Source organism: Papio anubis, chromosome 16 (genome assembly GCF_008728515.1).
Source record: "Papio anubis isolate 15944 chromosome 16, Panubis1.0, whole genome shotgun sequence".
NCBI classification, from domain to species: Eukaryota; Metazoa; Chordata; class Mammalia; order Primates; family Cercopithecidae; genus Papio; species Papio anubis.
In genome coordinates this window covers 52403501-52425368 of record NC_044991.1, presented here as the reverse complement: position 1 = coordinate 52425368, position 21868 = coordinate 52403501, and the positions used below count along the sequence as shown (strand labels likewise).

The window sequence follows — 21868 nt, the reverse complement described above, 5'->3', positions numbered from 1 at the left end:
GATAACAGGCGCACGCCACTACCATGTGGCTAATTTTTGTAGTTTGAGTAGAGACAGGTTTCAACATGTTGGCCAGGCTGGTCTCGATCTCCTGACCTCAAATGATCCACCCTCCTCAGCCTCCCAAATTGCTGGGATTACAGGTATGAGCTACTGTGCCCGTCCAGAACTCTTAATTTGGATGATATTTAACACAGAAAAGTTCTGTCTCCAAGTTTTAAAAGTGTGTAGATTTTTTTAAAAAAAGCCACTGTATTGAGGTGTGATTGGCATATAAAGAGTTGTACATACTTAATGTGTGTATCTCGATGAGTTTGGGAATAAGTATACACTTGTAAAACCATCACCACCATTAAGACCATAGACAGCCAACATGGCTCTAAGTTTCCTCCCACTTCCTTTCTTCTTATTTTTTGTGATAAGAACACTTAACATAAGATCTACCTGTTTAGTAAACTGCCCTATGCAGTACAGTAGATATCTAGAACTTACTGATCTTTTAAAATTTTATTATAGGCCGGGTGTGGTGGCTCATGCTTGTAATCCCAGCACTTTGGGAGGCTGAGGCAGGTGGATCACGAGGTCAGGAGATCGAGACCATCCTGGCTAACATGGTGAAACCCTGTCTCTACTAAAAGTACAAAAAATTAGCCAGGTGCAGTGGCGGGCGCCTGTAGGCCCAGCTACTTGGGAGGCCGAGGCAGGAGAATGGTGTGAACCCGGGAGGCGGAGCTTTCAGTGAGACGAGATTGTGCCACTGCACTCCAGCCTGGGCGACAGAGCGAGACTCAAAAAAAAAAAAAAAATTTATTATTATGATTTTTTTAGAGACGGGGATCTCACTATGTTGCCCAGGCTGGTCTTAAACTCCTGGCCTCCAGTGATCCTCTTGCCTCAGCCTCCTGAATAGCTGGGATTACAGGTGTAAGCCAGTATGCAGAGCTCAGAGTTCATTTATCTTGCATAACCGAAACTTTCTACCCTTTAAGCATCCCTTCCCCAGAAGGCATGTAACCACAGAAACATTTCCAAATAACTTTTCAAAAGGCTCTCTTCACAGCCTTAGTGTGTGTACAGAATTAATCTTTCAAAAACCAGTTACGTTCTCACTTACTTTATAGTAACCTTTTCTTAAAGGAGAGATTAATGTGTTTATTATTTTGAAAACATCAAGGGTCTTACTACTGATGGCCACATATCATCACAGAAAGGTCATCAATTTGAAACACTTATTTTTTATGTATTTTCTTTTTTTCTTTTCTATTTCCTTCCTTCCTTCTTCCTTTTTCTTTTCCCTCCCCTCCCCTTCCCCTCCTCTCCCCTCCCCTCCCCTCCCCTCCCCTCCCCTTCCCTTCCCTTTCTTTTCCTTTCTGACAGAGTCTTGCCCTGTTGCCCAGGGTGCAGTGCAGTGGAACGATCAGGGTCACTGCAGTCTCAAACTCCTGGGCCTAAGTGATTCTCCCACTTCAGCCTCCCAAATAGCTGGGCCTATAGGCGCGGGTCACCACACAAACTTACAGAAGTAGAGAGTTGAATAGTGGTTACTAGGGGCTAGGGGTAGGGAAACTGGGCTCAGACCAGTCCTGCCTCAGCCTCCCAAAGTGCTGGGGATTAGAGGCATGAGCCACTGTAAAAGAAAAAACTTAAAAATCAAAGGATTAGTCCAATGCTCTCGTACTGATGAGGAAAGGAGGTCTAGGAAATGAAGGGCCTGTTAGAGGCCCCACCCTACCAGTAATAGATTTCCACTCTCCAATCTCCCTCCCCTCTTCCCTCCTACGAGCTCTCTCTCCTTCCTTCATTTGTTTCTTCCTTCCATGAACTGTATTATATATTCAATGCAACATCTTGAGAACTTAGATAGTATCCACTGGCCAAATATGAGGGCAATTTTGAGAGTTTAAGTCACACCAAAAGCCTGTGACAGTTCAGGGTAGCATAGTGATGTGGGTTCAACTCTAGAATTATCACCTTCTTCATCAGAAATGTCCATAGGAAGGCTACAGTCACCATTTGGTTTGTGAAGGGCTTGATTTTCCCTCTACAGAGAATATGGCAACTCATTTTTTTGTGGAACAATTATGAATACTTTGTTAAGATGTATTTGTGGATTCAAATGGTTACTTTTTTCCTGTAGCTCTGACTATAACAATATGAGTGAAATGTGGTTACAACCATTTATGCCAGGGAAGTTGAATGAATGTCCCTGGTTGGGCGTGGTGGCTCACGCCTGTAATCCCAGAACTTTGGGAGGCCGAGGCGGGTGCATTACCTGAGGTCAGGAGTTCAAAACAAGCCTGGCCAACATGGTGAAACCCCGTCTCTACAAAAATGCAAAAATTAGCTGGGCATGATGATGGGCGCCTGTACTCCCAGCTACTCGGGAGGCTGAGGCGGGAGATTCGCTTGAACCCAGGAGGCGGAGGTTGTAGTGAGCCGACATTGCACCGTTGCACTCCAGCTTGGGAGGCAGAGTGAGACTCTGTCTCAAAAAAGGAAGAAAAGAAAAAAAAAAAAAAAAAGAATGACCCTACTGTTTGCGACCACACCCTATCATCACAGTAAAAAACCCCGAAAACCAAACCTGCAGAAACCCAGTGACAAATATTGTTACCTTTGGACACTTGTTTTTCATTTATACCTGCTTCACTGTTCATTTTTTCTAAGTCTTTCTTTGCATCATGTGCTATCAAAAGCAACTTGTGTTTCCTTTAAAGCCAACTGCCCCAGTGAAGTGCCAGTTGGTTAAGAAAAGTCAACAAACCATAAAGGGAAATAAGGAACTGATAGGACTTCAAAGAGCCTTGTTTCTTTCATACTAACACACCTTGGCATCATCGTAGAGGTGGCAGTCCATTATTTCCATGAAAACAAAAACTCCTTCTCTGCCTTTTTAGCAGTTTCACATCAACCTGAGGTGATGGGGGAGTTTATTAGAAGTACTTAAACAGGTAGATAAACTAAGGTGACTATTCTCTGTAAGCCCAGGATCAAAGTTCTGGAGAGAAATGACTTTTAAACTATAAGAGAGACCTCAAATGGTATGAGTACTGAGCCTGCCAGGTGGATCCTACTAGAAGCTCTTGTATGGCAGATGTGTTTATTATTGCTGACGTGAACCCAGCCATTCACTGAGCGTTCACACCACCATTCACTGAGCACGTACTATGAACCATGTACCATGCTCAATGCTTCATATGCATTATTTCATCGAATCCTCCCAACAAGCCCAAGGGGAGGTATATTCCCATTTTATAGATTGGAAAATGGAGGCTCAGAGACATAATATATTGCCCAAGGTCACCTAGCTGGTATGTGTGGTAGAGCTAGGACTCAACCCATTGTCTGTCTGATGGCAAAGCCCACATTTTACCTTTGAACCATGAACCTGCCTCAGGGATATACAATTTAAACCCCTGTACTCTTTATCTTCAAGACTTTTTTATGAGTAACTCCTTTTCTCCATTAAAGGTTACTTACCTAAATAATTTGAGATTATCTGCAAGTTTAGGGATATCAGTAATGTCCTCCTAAGAAAAAACAAATAATGTTTCAAAAGCAGGAACTTCATAAGTGATGCTGAAACTCAACCTGCATTGTCTAACATGGCAGTCCCTTGCTACATGTGGCTATTTAAATTTGAATTAATTCACATTAAATAAAATGAAAAACTCAGTTCTTCAGTTACACTCGCCACATTTCCAATAGTTAACTGGGCGTGGGAGTGAGGAGGGCTGGGAGGAGAATGGGGGCCCTATTGAGGTCCCCTAGGTGGCTGGCAAAATTGTATTTCTTGATTTCGGTGGTGACTTGGGTGACAATTGAATACTCATTTGTTAAGCTGCACATATGTGTATTTTTCACTTTTCTGTTTGTGTCATAGATTACAAAAATGAAAAGCGAGAGATGAAAAAAATGAAAAAATGGATAAAGTACTCCCTATAACTGTCATTCAAGTTAAAAATCTAAATTAGAAATGACTACTTTTATATGCAAACAAAAGACTTTATAATTTTTATATTAGAGTGGGTAACTCCTGCTACACCTAATCACTGATTAAACTTTCAAAGTGAACCTGGTTCAAAGTTCATTCTGGAATGTAGGCTGGTGCCTGTTTTCAAACTGAAAAGCCTATTGTTAGCATCGTGTAAAACTATTAAGGGAGGGAGGACATAACTTTTTATTTATTCTAAAAAGAATTACTTTCCTGTTGTATTTATTCAGTGGAGAAAGTAGACAACAGAGAACTCCAAGTTCATGGGGCCTGTGTCTTCTGTAAGCGTGAGACAGGGCCCTGCATCTCTAAAGAATCTTGGCATTTAGTTTGCATTAAGTATTTGCTCCTGAATGAGACCAATTTCTTATTTTAGGACATTTAATGATAAGAGAACATACATTCAGTGCAGAAGAATATAGTAACACAATCTAATCCATGATTACTGTTTACATCCAATTATGGTGGAGCCACCTCTCTGATTCAATGTGATTAATAATTATTCCCATGGCTGAAGTTAAATAAAAGGGTGGCACCTCATGAGTGAATTAAACAGGAGGGGAATTTTCAGTTATAAAGCTGACATTCACCTTTCATGGGTAAGGAGAAAGAGATGACAGAAGAGTTATCTTTGTTTTATTGGAGGGTTTTTGTTTATCTCCTGAAGTCAAAAGCATTCAGAAACTTTTTGCAATGTTCCGGAAAAAGGCCACAACTTCTGTCAAGCTTGTCTAGTTGAAATGGATGACAAAGTAAATAGAAATAAGGTTTTTATCTGTAAAGAATTTTCTTGGCCAGTCACAGTGGCTCATGCCTGTAATCTCAACACTTTGGGAGGCTGAGGCAGGAGAGTCACTTGAGCCCTGGAGTTAGAGACCGGCCTGGGGAATATGGCAAACCTTGTCTCCACAAAAAATACAAAAATTAGCCAGGCCTGGTAGTGTGTGCCTGTAGTCCCAGCTACTCAGGAGGCTGAGATGGGAGGACTGCTTGAGCCCAGGAGGCTGAGGCTGCAGTGAGCCTTGATAGCACTACTGTACTTCACCTTATCTCAGAAGAAAGAAAAAAAGAAACAATTTTCTCTATTCTATTCTCACAGTTGCCCCATGCAATAGACAGGGTGGTATTTTCTAGACTTAAGTTTAGGGACCAATTCCACATTCTATGCTAGTGAAGTGGAGCCCTCGGCAGTGGCTCCTTCACACCATGCCAACTTATCCCTAGGAAGAAATACAACACCAAAGTATTGTCTTTAGTAGAAATGAAAATATAGTCCCTTACAGAGCTAACCCATGAAAAGTTAGTTAGTTCTTGCTAGGTTGAAGCTTGTTAGGTGAAGAGAATCTTTTTTTTTTTTTTTTCCCAAAATCAAATGAAATATTATCTTACTTCTAATAAAGAAAAGTTCATTTATACTTGTCAATCAGTTAGAAGAAAGCCACAGTTCTGGGTGATTGGAAAGAGTTCATACCAAAAGGCTGTCTGCTTTTCCACCTTCTAGGGTTACTTCCAAATTAGAAAGCGCGGCTTCTATTTCGTCAACCTCGGACTCGCTTGTAAAATCCTGTGTTTCAGCGGACAACGACAGTTTGCTAATGTGGTACTAAAATGAAAACAGAAGTTTTAGAAATGTTGTAATCAGAAATGTTATACATATAAATGAATCCATTAGCCATTTTTTTTTCCCTTTGAGGACTATTCCCTTGGAATACTGAACATTTTCTAAGAGGAGATCTCCTTCCCGTGTGGGGAAAATGACATTTTAACCTGAATCATTCTGAGGTCCATGGTTAGTCATGTTACAACTGGTTCTTTCTCATCACTGACTGTGCTTACAGTAGGGAAGAGATAATAATTGCAAGACCAGTGTCTTACATAGGATGTGAGCGTGTGTGGATGATGAGGAACATTCTAAATTAAAAATTTGTTCTGGTCTGAAGAAGAAAGCAAAATAAAAAATACAGAAAAAAATTGCTCTCCTTATTTTCAGATATTTCTTCAAAGAAAAAAAAAAAAAACTAGTATGAAGCATATGAAACTTTAAGCAGAACAAACTTGGTTTGTTTCCTTCCAGAGAAAAGGTACTGAAGTCCCCATACCTGTAGAGCTGCAAAGATCAACATTTCTTCCTCTGTGCAATCAATTTCCTCTAAGAGAATGGCCCACCTGGCTTGTTCGTAGAGTTGGTTTATTCGGACAGCATCGTACTAGAGATAAAAACAGAGGTGTGTGTGTAACGAGGTATGTTTACATCCCACAATACAAAAATTCTGAAACAGCTGAGGCCATTCTCTGTTAATCAGATGCAGCAAACTTCAGCTCAGGTAAATGAAAGGAACACTTCTATTGTGCCAAATACTCAGCCTTTAAAAAAAAAAATTTTTTTTTAATTTTTTATTTTTTTTGAGACAGGGTCTCACTCTGTTGCCTAGGCTGGAGTGCAGTGGTGCAATCTTGGCTCACGGCAACATCCGCCTCCTGGGTTCATACAATTCTTGTGCCCCAGCCTCCCAAGTAGCTGGGACTACAGGCGTGTGCCACCACACCTGGCTAATGTTTGTATTTTTTTGTAGAGACAGGGTTTCGCCATGTTGCCCAGGCTGGTCTCAAACTCCTGTGCTCAAACAGTCTACCCATCTCAGTCCCACAAAGTGCTGGGATTACCGGTGTGAGCCACTGCGCCTGGCCCTCCAGCCCATTTTACTTCTGAATTCAGAGCTGACTTTCTTCAAACATTTTCCAGAGCTGCTGCTGCTTCTTCACAACCTAACTTTGATTCCATTATTTTCTCTCTCTTTTATGTACATATTGGTGGTAACAGATAGTAAAAATGGTTCATACGATAAACAGTGTAATAGATAAACAGTGTAACAGAAGGGATCCCCATGCTGATCCACAAGCCCAGTGCAATCCCAAGCAGAATCTGATGGGAATTTTTTTTTTTTTTTTTTGAGACTGAGTCTGGCTCTGTCGCCCAGGCTGGAGTGCGGTGGCCGGATCTCAGCTCACTGCAAGCTCCGCCTCCCGGGTTCACGCCATTCTCCTGCCTCAGCCTCCCGAGTAGCTGGGACCACAGGCGCCCGCCACTTCGCCCGGCTAGTTTTTTGTATTTTTTAGTAGAGACGGGGTTTCACCGTGTTCGCCAGGATGGTCTCGATCTCCTGACCTCGTGATCCGCCCGTCTCGGCCTCCCAAAGTGCTGGGATTACAGGCTTGAGCCACCGCGCCCGGCCTGATGGGAATTTTTTAATGAAACTTTATACAAGCTGATTCTCAAGTTAAGTTGGAAGACACAATGTTCAAATATTGCCAAGAAACGGAAAAAGAACAATGTTGAGTAAAGCACTTGTCCTCCCAGACATTAAAACCTATTATAAAGTTGCAGTAAATAAAATAATATGGTACTAGTGTAGTGATTGGTAAAGTGTCAATAAAACCTTATCTAAAAACAGACTTATGTATGTATATAAATTTAATATAAAATATTAATTTTATATTAAAATATAAAAATGACATTTTATAACAGCAGCAGAAGGAAGACTTCAACACTATAAACAGTGTTGAAAATGCCTAGCCACTTGGAACACAAATCGAAACAAAAAAATAACTTTACACTATCCAAAAATATAAATTACAGATGGATTAAATAATTTAAACATATAAAACCACAATAAGATACTACTTCACACCTACTAGAATGGCTCTTATCTAAAAGACAGGTCATAACCAGTGTTGGTGAGGCTGTGGAGAAATTGGAACCCTTGTGCACTGCTAGGTGTAAAATGATGCAGCCTCTGTAGAAAAGTTTGGCAGTTCTTTAAAAAGTTAAACATAGAATATAATCCATCAGTCCTACTCCTACATGTACACCCAAACAAACTGAAAGTGGCATCCAAACACATACTTGTACAATAATGTTTACAGCAATAATATTCATAATAGCCAAAAGGTAGAAACAGTCCAGATGTACATCCACAGCTGAATGGATAAATAAAATGCTGTACACATACAACAGAACACTATTCAGCCTTAAAAAGGAATGGAATTCTGGCTGGGCACGGTGGCTCACACCTGTAATCCTAGCACTTTGAGAGGCAGAGGTGGGCAGATCACTTGAGGTCATGAGTTTGAGACCCACCTGGCCAACATGGTGAAACCCTGACTCTACTAAAAATACAAAAATTAGCCGGGTATGGTGGCAGGCGCATGTCATCCCACCTACTTGGGAGGCTGAGGTGGGACAATTACTTGAACCTGGGAGGCAGAGGTTGCAGTGAGCTGAGATTGCACCACTGCACTCCAGCCTGGGCAATGAGAGTGAGACTGCCTCAGAAAAAAAAAAAAAAGAAGAAGAAAAAAGAAAAAAAAAAGAGAAATGAAATTCTGATACATGATACAATATGAATGAGCTTGAAGATACTGTGCTAAGTGAAATAAACCAAATACAAAAAATCAAATACTGGATGACTTCACTTATAAAACTACTAGAATAGGCAAATTCATAGAGACAGAAAGTAGAATAGAGGTTACCAGGGGCAAGGGAGAGAAGGCAATGAAGAATTACTGTTTAGTGGGTACAGAGTTTTTTTTGGGATGATAAGAAAGTTTTGAAAATGGACAGTGGCCCAACCTGGGCAACATAGCAAGACTCTTGTCTCTATTTTTTAAAAAAGTGGCTCGTGCCTATAGTCCCAGATACTTGGGAGGCTGAGGCAGGAGGATTGCTTGAGGCCAGGAATTCAAGATCACCCTAGGCAACATGATGAGTCTCTGCTGTTTCTACAAAAAATAAAATAAAATAAATTATCCAGGCATGGTGGCATGCACCTGTTCCAGCTACTCAGGAGGCTGAGGTTGGAGGATTGCTTGAGCCTAGGAGTTTGAGGGTGCAGGGAGCTATGATCACAGCCTGGGTGACAGAGAGAGACTCTAGCTCAGGAAAAAAAAAAAAAAAGAGAGAGAGAGAAAATAGATAGTGGTGATAGTTTCACAACACTGTGAATATCCTTAATGCTACTAAATTGTGCATCTAAAAATGGTTAAAATGGTAAATATTATGTATATTTTACAATAAAAAATCAAAGAAAAAATTCCAAACGAATACATGAATGTTCATGGCAGTATTATCCATAACAGTCAAACAGTGAAAACAATCCAAATGTTCATTGATTGATGAATGAATGTAGTATACATAAACAAGGAAATATTAGCGTTAAAAAGACATAAAATATAATACATACTATAATAGGAATGAATGAATGAATTCCGAAAATACTATGCTAAGTGAAAAAAATTATTCATAAAGTACCACATTTTGTGTAATTCCACTTATAGGAGGTTTCCAGAATAGGCAAATCCACAGAGATAGAAAATAGACTGATGATTGCCCAGGGCTGGGAGGGTAGGAGAGAACTGGGGAGTGACTGCCACTGGGTATGGAGTTTCTTACTGAGGTGATGAAAATGTTGTGAAATTAGATGGTGGTTAATGGTTGCACAACTCTGTGAATATACTAAAAACCACTGAATTGTACATATCAAACAGGTAAATGTGTGGCATGTAAATTGCATCTCAAAAAGCTATTATAAAACAGCTAAACAGAAAAACCATGACTATTATTAGATGGACACATGAGGGAATACCTTCTGTAATCTTTAAATGGGGAAGTCTATTCCAAGCAAGACAAGAGGCCTAAAAGTTATGATGCAAAGGCTGCCCTGACAACCTAAAATTAAACATTTTTAATGGTAAAAAAATCCTAAAGAAGGTTATAAATGTATAAAATGTAGGATAGAGATTGAAAAAAATATTTGAAATATTTGAATAATTTTAAAAATTTGTAATAAATATAAAAAATGATGTCCATCATATACAAAGTACTCCTATAAATCATATGAAAAGTATAAATAATTCAATAGAGTTTGTGGCAAATATATAAACAGGCAATTCACAGAAGAAAGCAAAATGGCCATAAAAACATTGGAAAAGATGCTCAATCTCACTAATTACTAGAGAATTCGAACTAAAGCAAGATGACCTAATTTCCATTTTCCTATCACATCTACCTACATTACAAATACTGGTAATGTTTGATGTTGGTGAGGATATGGGGATATCAGCCCTTTCACAGATGCTGTTAGTAGAAAGGTAATTTGGTGATATAAAGCTTTTAGTATCATTTTGCCCTTTGATAAGCACATCCAGTGTTACTGTTCCAAAGAAATGTAAGCACTTGTGAGATACTTCTACAAGAATGTTCAGCACATTTAAGTCCTGATAAACTACAGTTTAGCCTTTCCTTTGATTAGTTTTCATTGGTTAAAAAAAGTGAGTCCGACTTATTTATACTGACATAAAAGATAGCCATGATATGTTATGAAGAAACAAGAAACAAGCTACAGAGCAAACAAGTGATCCTACTTATCTAGGGAACACAAAGTCTTGAAAATCTATTCAAAAATATGTTTGTAAAGATGTCTACAAAAGTCTGCAAGGATGGTTGGTCATGAAGTTGTTAACTGTGGCTGCCTCTTAGGAGAATGGTCATGGTACAGAACTGTTTTCCATTTTTACTCTAAATAATTTCTTTCTTATTATGTTTGTTTGTTTATTTATTTTTGATTTTACTCTAATTTCTTTCTTATTATGTTTGTTTGTTTATTTATTTTTGAGATAGAGTCTCACTCTGTTGCCCAGGCTGGAGTGCCATGGCACAATCTCTGCTCACTGCAACCTCTGCCTCCCAGGTTCAAGTGATTCTCCTGCCTCAGCTTCCTGAGTATCGGGGATTACAGGTGCCCGCCACCACGCTCTGCTAATTTTTTTTTTTTTTGTATTTTTAGTAGAGACAGGATTTCACCATGCTGGCAAGGCTCGTCTCAAACTCCCAATGTCAGGTGATTCACCCGCCTCGGCCTCCCAAAGTGCTGGGATTACAGGCATGAGCCACTGTGCCCATCCTATGTTTGAGTTTTAAAAAATAATTTAATTGTAGTAAAATATATGAAACATAATATTTACCATCTTAACCATCCCCCCCTGTTTTTTAGAGGCAGGGTCTCACTCTGTCATGCAGGGTGTAATGCAGTGGTGCAATCAGAGCTCACTGCAGCCTTGAACTCCTGGGCTCCAGCAATACTCCTGCTTCAGCCTCCCCAGCAGTTGGGACTACAGGTGTGAGCCACCACACTTGGCTAATTTTTTCTTTTCTTTTTTTTGTAGAGACAGGGTCTCACTATGTTGTCCAGGCTGATGTTGAACTCCTGGCCACAAGCCTTCCTTACATGTTGGCCTCCCAATGTGCTGGAATTATAGGTGTGAGCCACCATGCCAGGCCTGATCTGAACCATTTTTAAGTGTACAGTTCAGTGGCATTAAGCATATTCACACTTGTGCAACCATCATCACCATCTATAGAAGGCTTTTCATCTTGCACAACTGAAACTGTATACCCATTAAAAAAAAACCCCCCCCTTTTTTTTTTTTTACCGTGAATATACATTTTAATATGAGGTTGGTACAAAATTAATTGCGGTTTTTGCCATTGAAAGTAACGGCAAAAACCGCAATTAATTTTGCACCAACCTAACCTATCCTTTGGAAAAAAATACTAACGTTGAAGAAAACATGGAAGAGGACTAGAAAGATACTCTGAGTACCTAAGCAGATTTATCATGAGTTGATTAGCATTGGTTTGTTTTTCCTTTCGTATTAACCTTATGCATACTAAGAAAAAGAGTGATAAGCAATGTAAAAATCTAAGGTAAGCCAAAACCAGCCAACAGTGTTGCTATCAGATAAAGGGGAAACATGACCTGTTGCACAGGCATGCTCCTTCTCAGCACTTTTTTTTTTTTTTAAAAAAAAAGACAGAGTCTTGCTCTGTCACCTAGACTGGAGTGCAGTGGCGCGATCTTGGCTTACTGCAACCTCCGCCTCGTGGGTTCAAGTGATTCTTATGCTTTAGCCTCTCGAGTAGCTGGGATTGCAGATGGGCCCCACCACATTCGGCTCATTTTTTTGTATTTTTAGTAGACATAGAGTTTCACTATTTGGCCAGGCTGGTCTTGAATTCCTGACCTCAGGTGATCCGCCCGCCTCGGCCTCCCAAAGTGCTGGGGTTACAGGCTTGAGCCACCGCGCCCGGCCAAATGGTAAAAATCTTAAAGTCTGTCATGTTTTACGAACTTTGCCAGGTGTCACGGAACACCTGAGGAGCTGGTGCGGAATCTTCCAAAAACGAATGAAAACAAAACATACATGAGAATATCCATGGCAGCCTTATTCGTAATAGCCCCAAGCTGTAAACAGTCCAATGTCCCTCAGCTAGAGAACAAATAAACAAAATGTGGTACCATTCATACAACGGGCTACCACTCAGCAATAAAAAGGAATGTACTATGAACGCACACAACAACATATACAGCACAAAGACATGATGCCCCATGCAGGAATCCAGACATAAGATTGCATGTGGTATGAGGCCATCTGTATAAAATTTCTAGAAAAGGCAAAATTCAAGACACAAAGCAGACCAGTGGTCATCTGGGGCTGAGGTTGAGGCCAGGGACTGACCAAAAATGGTTCTGGGGAAGAGGTGTTTTATTTTATTTTAATTAATTAATTAATTAATTAGTTAATTTATTTTTATTTGAGACAGAGTCTTGCTCTGTCGCCCAGGCTGGAGTGCAGTGGTGTGATCTCGGTTCACTGCAACCTCCACTGCTCGGGTTCAAGTGATTCTCCTGCCTCACCCTCCCAAGTAGCTGGGACTATAGGCGCCTGCCCACCACACCTGGCTAATTTTTTGTACTTTTAGTAGAGACGGGGTTTTGCCATGTTAGCCAAGCTGGTTTTGAACTCCTGACCTCAGGTGATCCGCCTGCCTTGGCCTCCCAAAGTGCTGGGATTACAGGCGTGAGCCACCACACCCAGCCAGAAGTGGTTTTAAAATTGGATTGGGGTGATGGTTACACACCTGTATAAACTGATCAAAAATCATTGTAGCGTATACTTAATGGGTGAATTTATGGCATGTAAATTATAGTGCAATCAAGACATAACAACTAAAAAACCACATACCAAAAAACCCATGCAGCCAATCTCTCCCCAAAAGACCCCTGCTATAATTCAGTTTACAGATGGAATCTAAATAGCAGGTGGAGCCACTAAAATCTGAATGGAATTGACATACTGTCATATCTAGCTGTCTGTCTGTCAGTCACTCAGTCCCAGTGTTTACAATGCTAATGCTGTAGGAGTCTCAGTGGGAAGTTACTCAGTAAGGCTTCTCTCAATGCAGTGAATAAAAAATTTAAAAAATTAATAAAATCTTCTATACCTGAACATCCTAACACCCCTCTACAAGCCAAATAAAACAATTCTTTGAAAGAACATGAATTACATAAAAGTTATCTACATTTACAGAAAAACAGGGTCTGGGATAAGATGTCTTAACCAGCTACAGGATGAGCTCTGTCTCTTGCCAAGTAACAGGATTTCTCTGACGCATCCAGCAAAGCTCTGGAGTTTGCTCTCTCTGGAGGCCTGTTCCCATTTCTCTGTCTGTGATGCAGACGATGCTGCATCACAAGGTTCCAGATCTTTCACAGGTCATTAACAGGCATCCTATAGGACTTCCCCCCGACACTCCCGCCCCGAGAACTCTTTCAGTGGGTTCTCCAGTGACTTAGAAACAAACTTTTTTCCTTGGTGGGGTTGGCTACTCATACCCTCTCCTTGGCCCTTTTCTTTGCTTAATTGAAAATAGAGCGGGCATGGTGGCTCACGACTGTAATCCCAGCACTTTGGGAGGCCAAGGTGGGAGGATCTCTTGAGGTCAGGAATTCGAGACCAGCCTGGCCAACATGGTGAAACCCCATCTCTACTAAAAATGCAAAAATTAGCCGGGTGTGGTGGTGCATGCCTATAGCCCCAGCTACTCGGGAGGCTGAGGCAGGAGAATCGCTTGAACCTGGGAGGCAGAGGTTGCAGTGAGCCGAGATTGTGCCACTGCACCCCAGCCTGAGTGACAGAGTGAAACTGTGTCTCAAAAAACAAAACAAAAAAACAGAAAATAGAAACCCCAAGCTGGAACCACATTGGTTCTGCCACCCCTTGAATCCCTGTTTCTCCTGGTCTAGTCAGTTCAGTAAACCCTCCACCCTTGTCCGTCATTCCAACAACCAACAATAAGAGCAAATAGTAAAACCTACTTGTCATAGTTTTCCTGCTCTTTCTTAAGAAGGGGTTACTATTTAGATCTAATGACTTAAGATTGTCTGTTGGCCCAGGAGCAGCTTTCAGTATCCTCCAGGCCTCTTATTAAAACAGATGTGCTTTTCCTGTACTGAACACTAAAATACTATAAACTATCAGAGTTCTAAAATGTGTGTTTTTTTAATTCACAAATTTTGAACACATTTAAAAAGGGACAAAAGAGTACATGATAAATGAATTCATTATGAATGAATTTGAAAGGGACAAAATAGTGTTCAATAAAAAGTTAGTCCCCCTCTCTACCTTGTCCCCCAGAAATGGCAGCTTCTCTATGGGCTGTTTTGCATCTTTTAATAATACACCTGGAGTCTGTTTCACATCAAAAAAGAACTGATTCATTCTTTTTAAAAACAATATGGTATGAATGTATCATAATGTATTTAACCAATTCTCTAGCTATGGACATTTAGGTGGTTTCCAATCTTTTCCTAAAACAATATAATAACCGCCCTTGTATACCCACATATCAGTTTGCATGTGTGAGTATAGCTGTGCTATAAACACCTAGGAGTGGATTTGCTGAATCAAAGCTATGTAGAATTGTAATTCTGATACTGCCGAATTGCACTCCATAGACTAATTTCTACTTTGACCTACAAGCATTCTATGAGAGAGCACATTTCCTGACACTCTTGCCAAGAAAGTATGTGAAACTTTTTGATCTTTGCCACTATAAAGCATTATAGTTCCTTTTCTATGAACTATATATTTACATCCTTTGCTCATTAGTCTACTGGGTTGTTGGTCTTCTTATTATTGATTTTTAGGAGCTCTTTACATATTAGAGAAATTCGTCTGTTGTTTGTAGCATGTGTTGTAAAGACTTTTACTTTGTTATAGTTTTTTTTTTTTTTTCTTTTTTGGCCAGGGGTAAAATTTTCATTTTTTATTAAAATGTACCAATCTTTTCTTTTCTGGATTTTTCATTTTTTGAGTCTATTATTATTATTATTGTTATTATTTTATTTATTTATTTTGGGAGACAGTTTTGCTCTCGTTGCCCAGGCTGTAGTACAATGGCGTGATCTCTGCTCACTGCAACCTCTGCCTCCCGGGTTCAAGTGATTCTCCTGCCTTGGTCTCCCAAGTAGCTGGGATTACAGGCACATGCCACCATGCCTGGCTATTTTTTGTATTTTTAGTAGAGATGGGGTTTCATTATGTTGGCCAGGCTGGTCTCGAACTTCTAACCTCAGGCGATGCACCCACCTTGGCCTCCCAAAGTACTGTGATTACAGGCATAAGCCCCTGCTCCCGGTGAGTCTATTATTTTTGAAACGTTGAATTCTAGCATTTAATATATTTGAGATTTTAATCAGCACCTGTTACTAAGGACCTGTGGCCACTACGAATCTCTCTGAAAGCCAAAGAAACTCCCTAGTCCTCACTGTAGATTTTAGTTCCTACTCGTAGGGTGCCTTGTAAATTTGCAGGGGCTTCATGGGTGCTCTTTCCTCTTCTTAGATTTGATTATAGCTGCCACGAGAACCCGAATTACATCTTAAATTTCTATATCCCTCTGTATTTATGCAGCACACAGTAGAAGTCTTAAACTTGATTTTATCTATAGTACTAATAATTGTAAGAGACGGGGAAGGGAATATCGCCATAAGTACTAAAGTGGTTGAGGATCACAGGGTCCCCCAAAACCATGTCCTGCTCTCCTGAGTCTTCCTGTCACCTTTGGGTTGACAGTTTCTGTGTGGCTGTTAGATTCAAATAGGTTTCACTTCTTAGGCTATGAAGAGGGAGCTCCTCACCAATTAAGCAAGCAGAGGCTAGAGGCCAAAGAGCCAGAGACAACAGCCCTTGTGACCCTCAGCTTCGTGTCCTTGTCCCCTTCTGAAGTATAATTCGTTTGATTTCTTCCACTTTTTAGACAAATACATATTTAACCCTGCTCTATATTTATGCCAATAGTCTGCCATTATCTGGCTTATTTGACTGTGAAGTCACTTACAGGTTCCTGACAGTTTTTCAGGGGGCAGATGACTCAGCTGCATTCTTTTTAGCTCAAGCTTAGTTCTGAGGCAGGGGATTGAATGGGGGAGTCTCTTGGCAAAGAAACTGCTGGAAGGGTCCCCAAGGACCCTATGAGTCCTTGGGCTGAGTGATCCTATCATCAATCAGGTGCCTGAACTGGGAAAACCTGACTCACAGCATGTGGGGTGAGGGGCAAAGAAAGTACCAGACGCGGTCTCTGTCTCCAAGGACTTGGTTGTCTATTTATAGAAAAAAAATCCACAGACATGGCGTGAGTACTGAAATTGTACGGTGTTCAGCTGTGGCTCAGAGAAGGCAAAGGCCCATGTGACCGAGAGTAGAGAAAAGCTCCTTTCTGGAAAGAATGGAACCTGAATGTGGCCTCAGAGCAGGGGTTCTGATTCTGGGGTTCTTGGACTTGGAAGTTTGATTACCAAGTGGTCCACAAGCTCGTATGAGGAAACACAACCTCTCCAATTGCACAGACTTCTAATGGAAATGTAGCATTTCCTCTCAGGATGAGCGCGAGCCATAAACCACAGTATTGCAGAGGACTTGTCACTCTGTGACCACCAGAATCAAGATTTTTTTTCCTTCTGTATGCCAGTTGTTGCTTCTGTCTTCAAGCAATGCTCACCCACATCACTACTTTGAAATTATGGTAGTTATAAGAACTACCACCAGATCTTCTTTATTCAATTAACTAAAAATATGTTACTATATACATTTTCAAAAAGGGTTTGGCCACTGCAGTTTAATATAACTGTTTCATTTTGTAGTCCTATGTGTTTTATCTTATTAATTTGAAAACATCATTTTAATATACAACAGTTTTGAGTTCTCAGTACCCAGCTTAGTTCTTGGCCTACAGTAGTTGCTCAATAAATAAACACAAAAACAAACAACAGATGGGGCACAGATTTGAATAGATAAGACAGGACCAAATTACTGACTTAGTAATTGGAAAATGCACGGGCATATTTTATTTATGTATTACCTATTTTCAGAAAAAAATGTAAGGTAGCTTATTAGAACAGATGGCGTACAACAGGATAGCTTAAATTAAGAGTTAAGCAAGGAAACACTAAAGTTGAGTCATGAATGAGGCTTAAAAATAAAATCACATAAAAGTATGGACTTGGTTTTAGCAGACAATGCAAAAACAAAAACAAAAACAAAAAAACCTGGACAGTTGCATAATTCACAGTACACTTTAAAAAAAGCTAAGCCAATTGTGTAGAAGAAGCAGTACAGTAATTTCTCCTGAAGATTTTATCGAAGGAAAGCCAAAATTTGCGCTTTTGTCATGATTCACTTATGCATTACAGACACAAGCTTGGTCCACGGGATAAAAATCAAGGACTGAGCAGGAACTTCTCCTTAGAAATGACAAGGAACAAGGTTTGTTTTGAAGATGCCAGCTGGGGAACCAGTGGAAGCTGAGGTGAGCCTTTGCAGACCAGACCTAAAGTCAGGATGAAGGAGAAGACAGTGCCTCCTACGAGAGGTGGAAACGCTGCTGTAGATGAGAAAGAGTCTGTACAGAAAGGCTGACCGAGGCAAGCTCCTCCAAGTGTCTGGCAGTGAATGGAAAAGAGCAACAAGCACAAAACAGTGATGGGAGCTGTGACATGGGGACCCTGCGCACTCAGAGGACCAGTCATCCAGTTCATATCGTCGACACTGGGCCATTGTACCGCTGACTCTCAGCTCCGCAAGCGGGCTCATCAGGAGCAAGGACGAGGCAGAAGTTCAAAGAACTTATCTCACTCCTCATTAGTTATTCTAATAGCCTCCAGGGGGAGATGTGCAGTGAAAATGGAATTGGCGACCAGCTGGGTGACCAGGTAAGAAAAAGGGATTACATAGATGATCCCTTTTCCTCAATTCCAAAGAGTAAGCAAGCACTGGAGTGCAGTCCTGTGTGCACCATCATGTGATCCCAGCTTGTTCATGGGAACCTGCCTTTAACCCTGACCTCTGACAACTCCTTTCCTTCCTCAGCATTAAGAACTCCAGCTCTGGCCGGATGCGGTGGCTCATGCCTGTAATCCCAGCACTTTGGGAGGCCGAGGCAGGAGGATCGTGTGGTCAGGAGTTCGAGACCAACCTGGCCAATATAGTGAAACCCCATCTTTACTAAAAATACAAAAATTAGCTGGGTGTGGTTGCATGAGCCTGTAGTTCCAGCTACTCGGGAGGCTGAGGCAAAATAATTGCTTGAACCCGGGAGGTGGAGGTTGCAGTGAGCCGAGATCGTGCCACTGCACTCCAACCTGGGTGACAGAGCAAGACTCTGTCTCAATTAAAAAAAAAAGAACTCCAGCTCTGTGAGTCGCTCTCATCTTGTTTGACCATTCCTGTGAATGGAGGGGGCAGTGCATGCCACGCTAGGTGCAAAGATCCCCAGAGACTCCGGCTAACTCCGTAGCAGCTTACTGTGCCCAGTAGAAACCAAAGGATACAAATTCAGAGACCAGGGTCCATGTATCAGTCTCACCCTGCAGGGCTAAACAGGCGATCACACAAATAAATTCATCCTCATTTTCATAACCAAACGCTTCAATTTTATACTTCCATGCATTCATATTAAAAAGAGAAAGACAAAAGAGAAAAAGTTGCTTACTTTAGGATTCAAGTCGAAGAAAGAGTAGTATTTAAATCGTAACAGCAGCTGCTCATCCTCTTGGATGCCTTGTTCCATAAGGGAGCGCGAGGAGTCTAGCCAACTAGAAAACGACAGCATGAGTTTTAGAAGCCAATCAATTTTACATATATATCCATTATATTATTATGTCATATATTATATTCTACATATATATATATCCTTGAACAAAATCAGGGTATGTAATACAGACTGAGTATCCCTAATTTGAAAATCTGAAATGCTCCAAAATCTGACAGTTTCTCAAAGGAGATGCTCAAAGGAAATGCTCACTGAAGCATTTTTGTTTTGTTTTGTTTTTGAGCCAGAGTCTTGCTCTGTCGCCTAGGCTGGAGTGCAGTGGTGCAATCTCGGCTCACTGCAGCCTCTGCCTCCCAGGTTCAAGCGATTCTCTTGCCTCAGCCTCATGAGTAGCTGGGACTACAGGTGCATGCCACCATGCCCAGCTAAGTTTTGTATTTTCAGTAGAGAGGGGGTTTCGCCATGTTGGCCACGCTAGTCTTGAACTCCTGACCTCAGGTGATTTGCCTGCCTTGGCCTCCCAAAAGTGCTGGGATTACAGGCGTGGGCCACTGTGCCCGGCCTTGCTGAAGCATTTTGAATTTCAGGATTTTGGATTAGGGATGCTCAACTGGTGAGTATAATGCAAATATCCCCAAACTTTAAAAAATGTAAAAAATAAATTCTGAAATCCAAAACACTTCTAGTCTCAAGCATTTTGGATAAGGGATACTCAACCTGTATAACCAAAAATCAGTAAGCACATAATAATAGCTTATATTTGCATTTTGTCTTTTTTTTTTTTTTTTTTTTTGAGACGGAGTCTCACTTTGCCACCCAGGCTGGAGTGCAGTGGCCGGATCTCAGCTCACTGTAAGCTCCGCCTCCCGGGTTCACGCCATTCTCCTGCCTCAGCCTCCCGAGTAGCTGGGACTACAGGCGCCCGCTACCTCGCCCGGCTAGTGTTTTTGTATTTTTTAGTAGAGACGGGGTTTCACCATGTTAGCCAGGATGGTCTCGATCTCGTGACCTCATGATCCGCCCGCCTCAGCCTCCCAAAGTGCTGGGATTATAGGCTTGAGCCACCGCGCGCGGCCAGCATTTTGTCTTATAGTTTTCAAAGTGCTTTATAGATTTTTTTTCTCATGGATACTCTAAAGTAATCCAATGAAGGGGCTGGGGCAGTTCTTACTACCTCATCTTTGTAGACAAAGAGATTTAGTCTGAGTGACATTAGATCATCCTTAAAGGTCACAGGCCTCAGCTGGGTGCAGGGGCTCATACCTGTAATTCCAGCACTTTGGGAGGCCAAGGTGGGCGAATCACCTGAGGTCAAGAGTTTGAGACCAGCCTGGGCAACATGGTGAAATCCCATCTCTACTGAAAATGCAAAAATTAGCCAGGCGTTGTGGCACATGCCTGTAGTCTCAGCTACTTGGGAGGCTGAGGCAGGCAGGAGAATTGCTTGAACCTGGAAGGTGGAGGCTGCAGTGAGCTGAGATCATGCCATTGCACTCCAGCCTAGGTGACAGAGTGAGACTCTGTCTCAAAAAAACAAAAAACAAACAAACAAACAAAAAAGTTCACAGGCCTGGGGATGGGGCCAGCTTGAGAATCCATATGTCCTGACTGCCCACACCACTTCTCCTTTTACCAGATGGTTCACCCCAATGCCAGCTCTGTATTACTGTCTAGAACTTTCTGCAATGTGGGAAATATTCATATCTGTGCTGTCTGATGCATCGGTCCCAGCTGAATGTGGCTGTTAGTGCCACATTTTAATTTTAATTAATTTAAAATCCAGTCCACATTTAGACATCCACATGTGGCTAGGAGTTCCTGTACAATACACAGTAGAGGTCTGGAGTTGAGAAATAAAAACTGGGGAAAGAGGATGACCAACATGAAATCACCATCCTGAAGGAGCTGACAGTCTGTTGGGGGAGACCAAGCCTCATAACAAAGGGACGATGTGATGTTGGAGTGAGCAAAGTGTCAGGACAGAGCTACAAGGAGGGGGCCGATCTTGAAGGTAATACTTGAGCAGGAGACAGTATGTGATTGGGCGGGGGGGACTGACCAGTCAGTAAAGGCGAATGGCCCTGGAGGTGAGGCAGTGACAGAAAGAGTGAGAGTGCACCTGGGCGGCACGGGGCCATGAGAGCACGGGAGGACACTGAGACACCTGCTGGGGCCAGATCTTCTAGGGAGTTGAATGCTGTTGACACGTTTGACTTTATCTGGTGGGCAATGGGGAACAACAGAAATGGTAGTTTCAGAAATTGTTTGGGTGTATTTTCGAACAGAACTCAAGGACTTGCTCATTAGAATACTTAAAGAGAACAGCAACAGCTGGGCGCGGTGGCTCATGCCTGTAATCCTAGCACTTTGGGAGGCTGAGGCGGGCAGATTACCTGAGGTCGGGAGTTCGAGACCAGCCTGACCAACATGGAGAAACCCAATCTCTACTAAAAAAATACAAATTTAGCCGGGCATAGTGGCGCATGCCTGTAGTCCCAGCTACTTGGAAAGCTGAGGCAGGAGAATTGCTTGAACCTAGGGGGCAGAGGTTGTAGTGAGCTGAGATCGCGCCATTGCACTCCAGCCTGGGCAATAAGAGCAAAACTCCATCTCAAAAAAAAAAAAAAAAGAAAAGAGAAAGAGAAAAGAGTGACATTCTACAAAAAACAATGTAAGCCTTGTGGGTCACCTTGGATCTCCCCCACTGGCCCATGGGGACCAACACACTTATTAACTACCCTACATCCCATAAAATATACTTTGCATATCTGTAGTGGCAAAGAATTAGTATTCACAGAGAGTAAATCTACTGAGTTACCCAAACATGTAAATTTAGGCACACTTTAAGTATACTGAAATGACCAAAGGCTGAATTTTTCCCCTTTGTTGCTAAAATCAGCACTAACTTTTGCAAATAAAGTACAATC

General features: G+C 41.5%; 1 protein-coding gene across 4 annotated transcripts in view; it reads right to left on the bottom strand.

Moving 5' to 3' along the window:
- Positions 1–21868, bottom strand: part of FERMT1 (fermitin family member 1) — a 52457-nt gene that overhangs the window by 16477 nt on the left and 14112 nt on the right. For all 4 annotated transcript variants that reach the window (XM_031656563.1, XM_031656566.1, XM_031656567.1 and 1 more), the window contains 4 exons: positions 18882–18984; positions 6094–6201; positions 5466–5597; positions 3481–3530 (listed from right to left, as the gene is read on the bottom strand). In XM_031656563.1, the coding sequence (XP_031512423.1) occupies positions 3481–3530; positions 5466–5597; positions 6094–6201; positions 18882–18984 (393 nt within the window). The remainder of the gene's footprint in view (positions 1–3480; positions 3531–5465; positions 5598–6093; positions 6202–18881; positions 18985–21868) is intronic.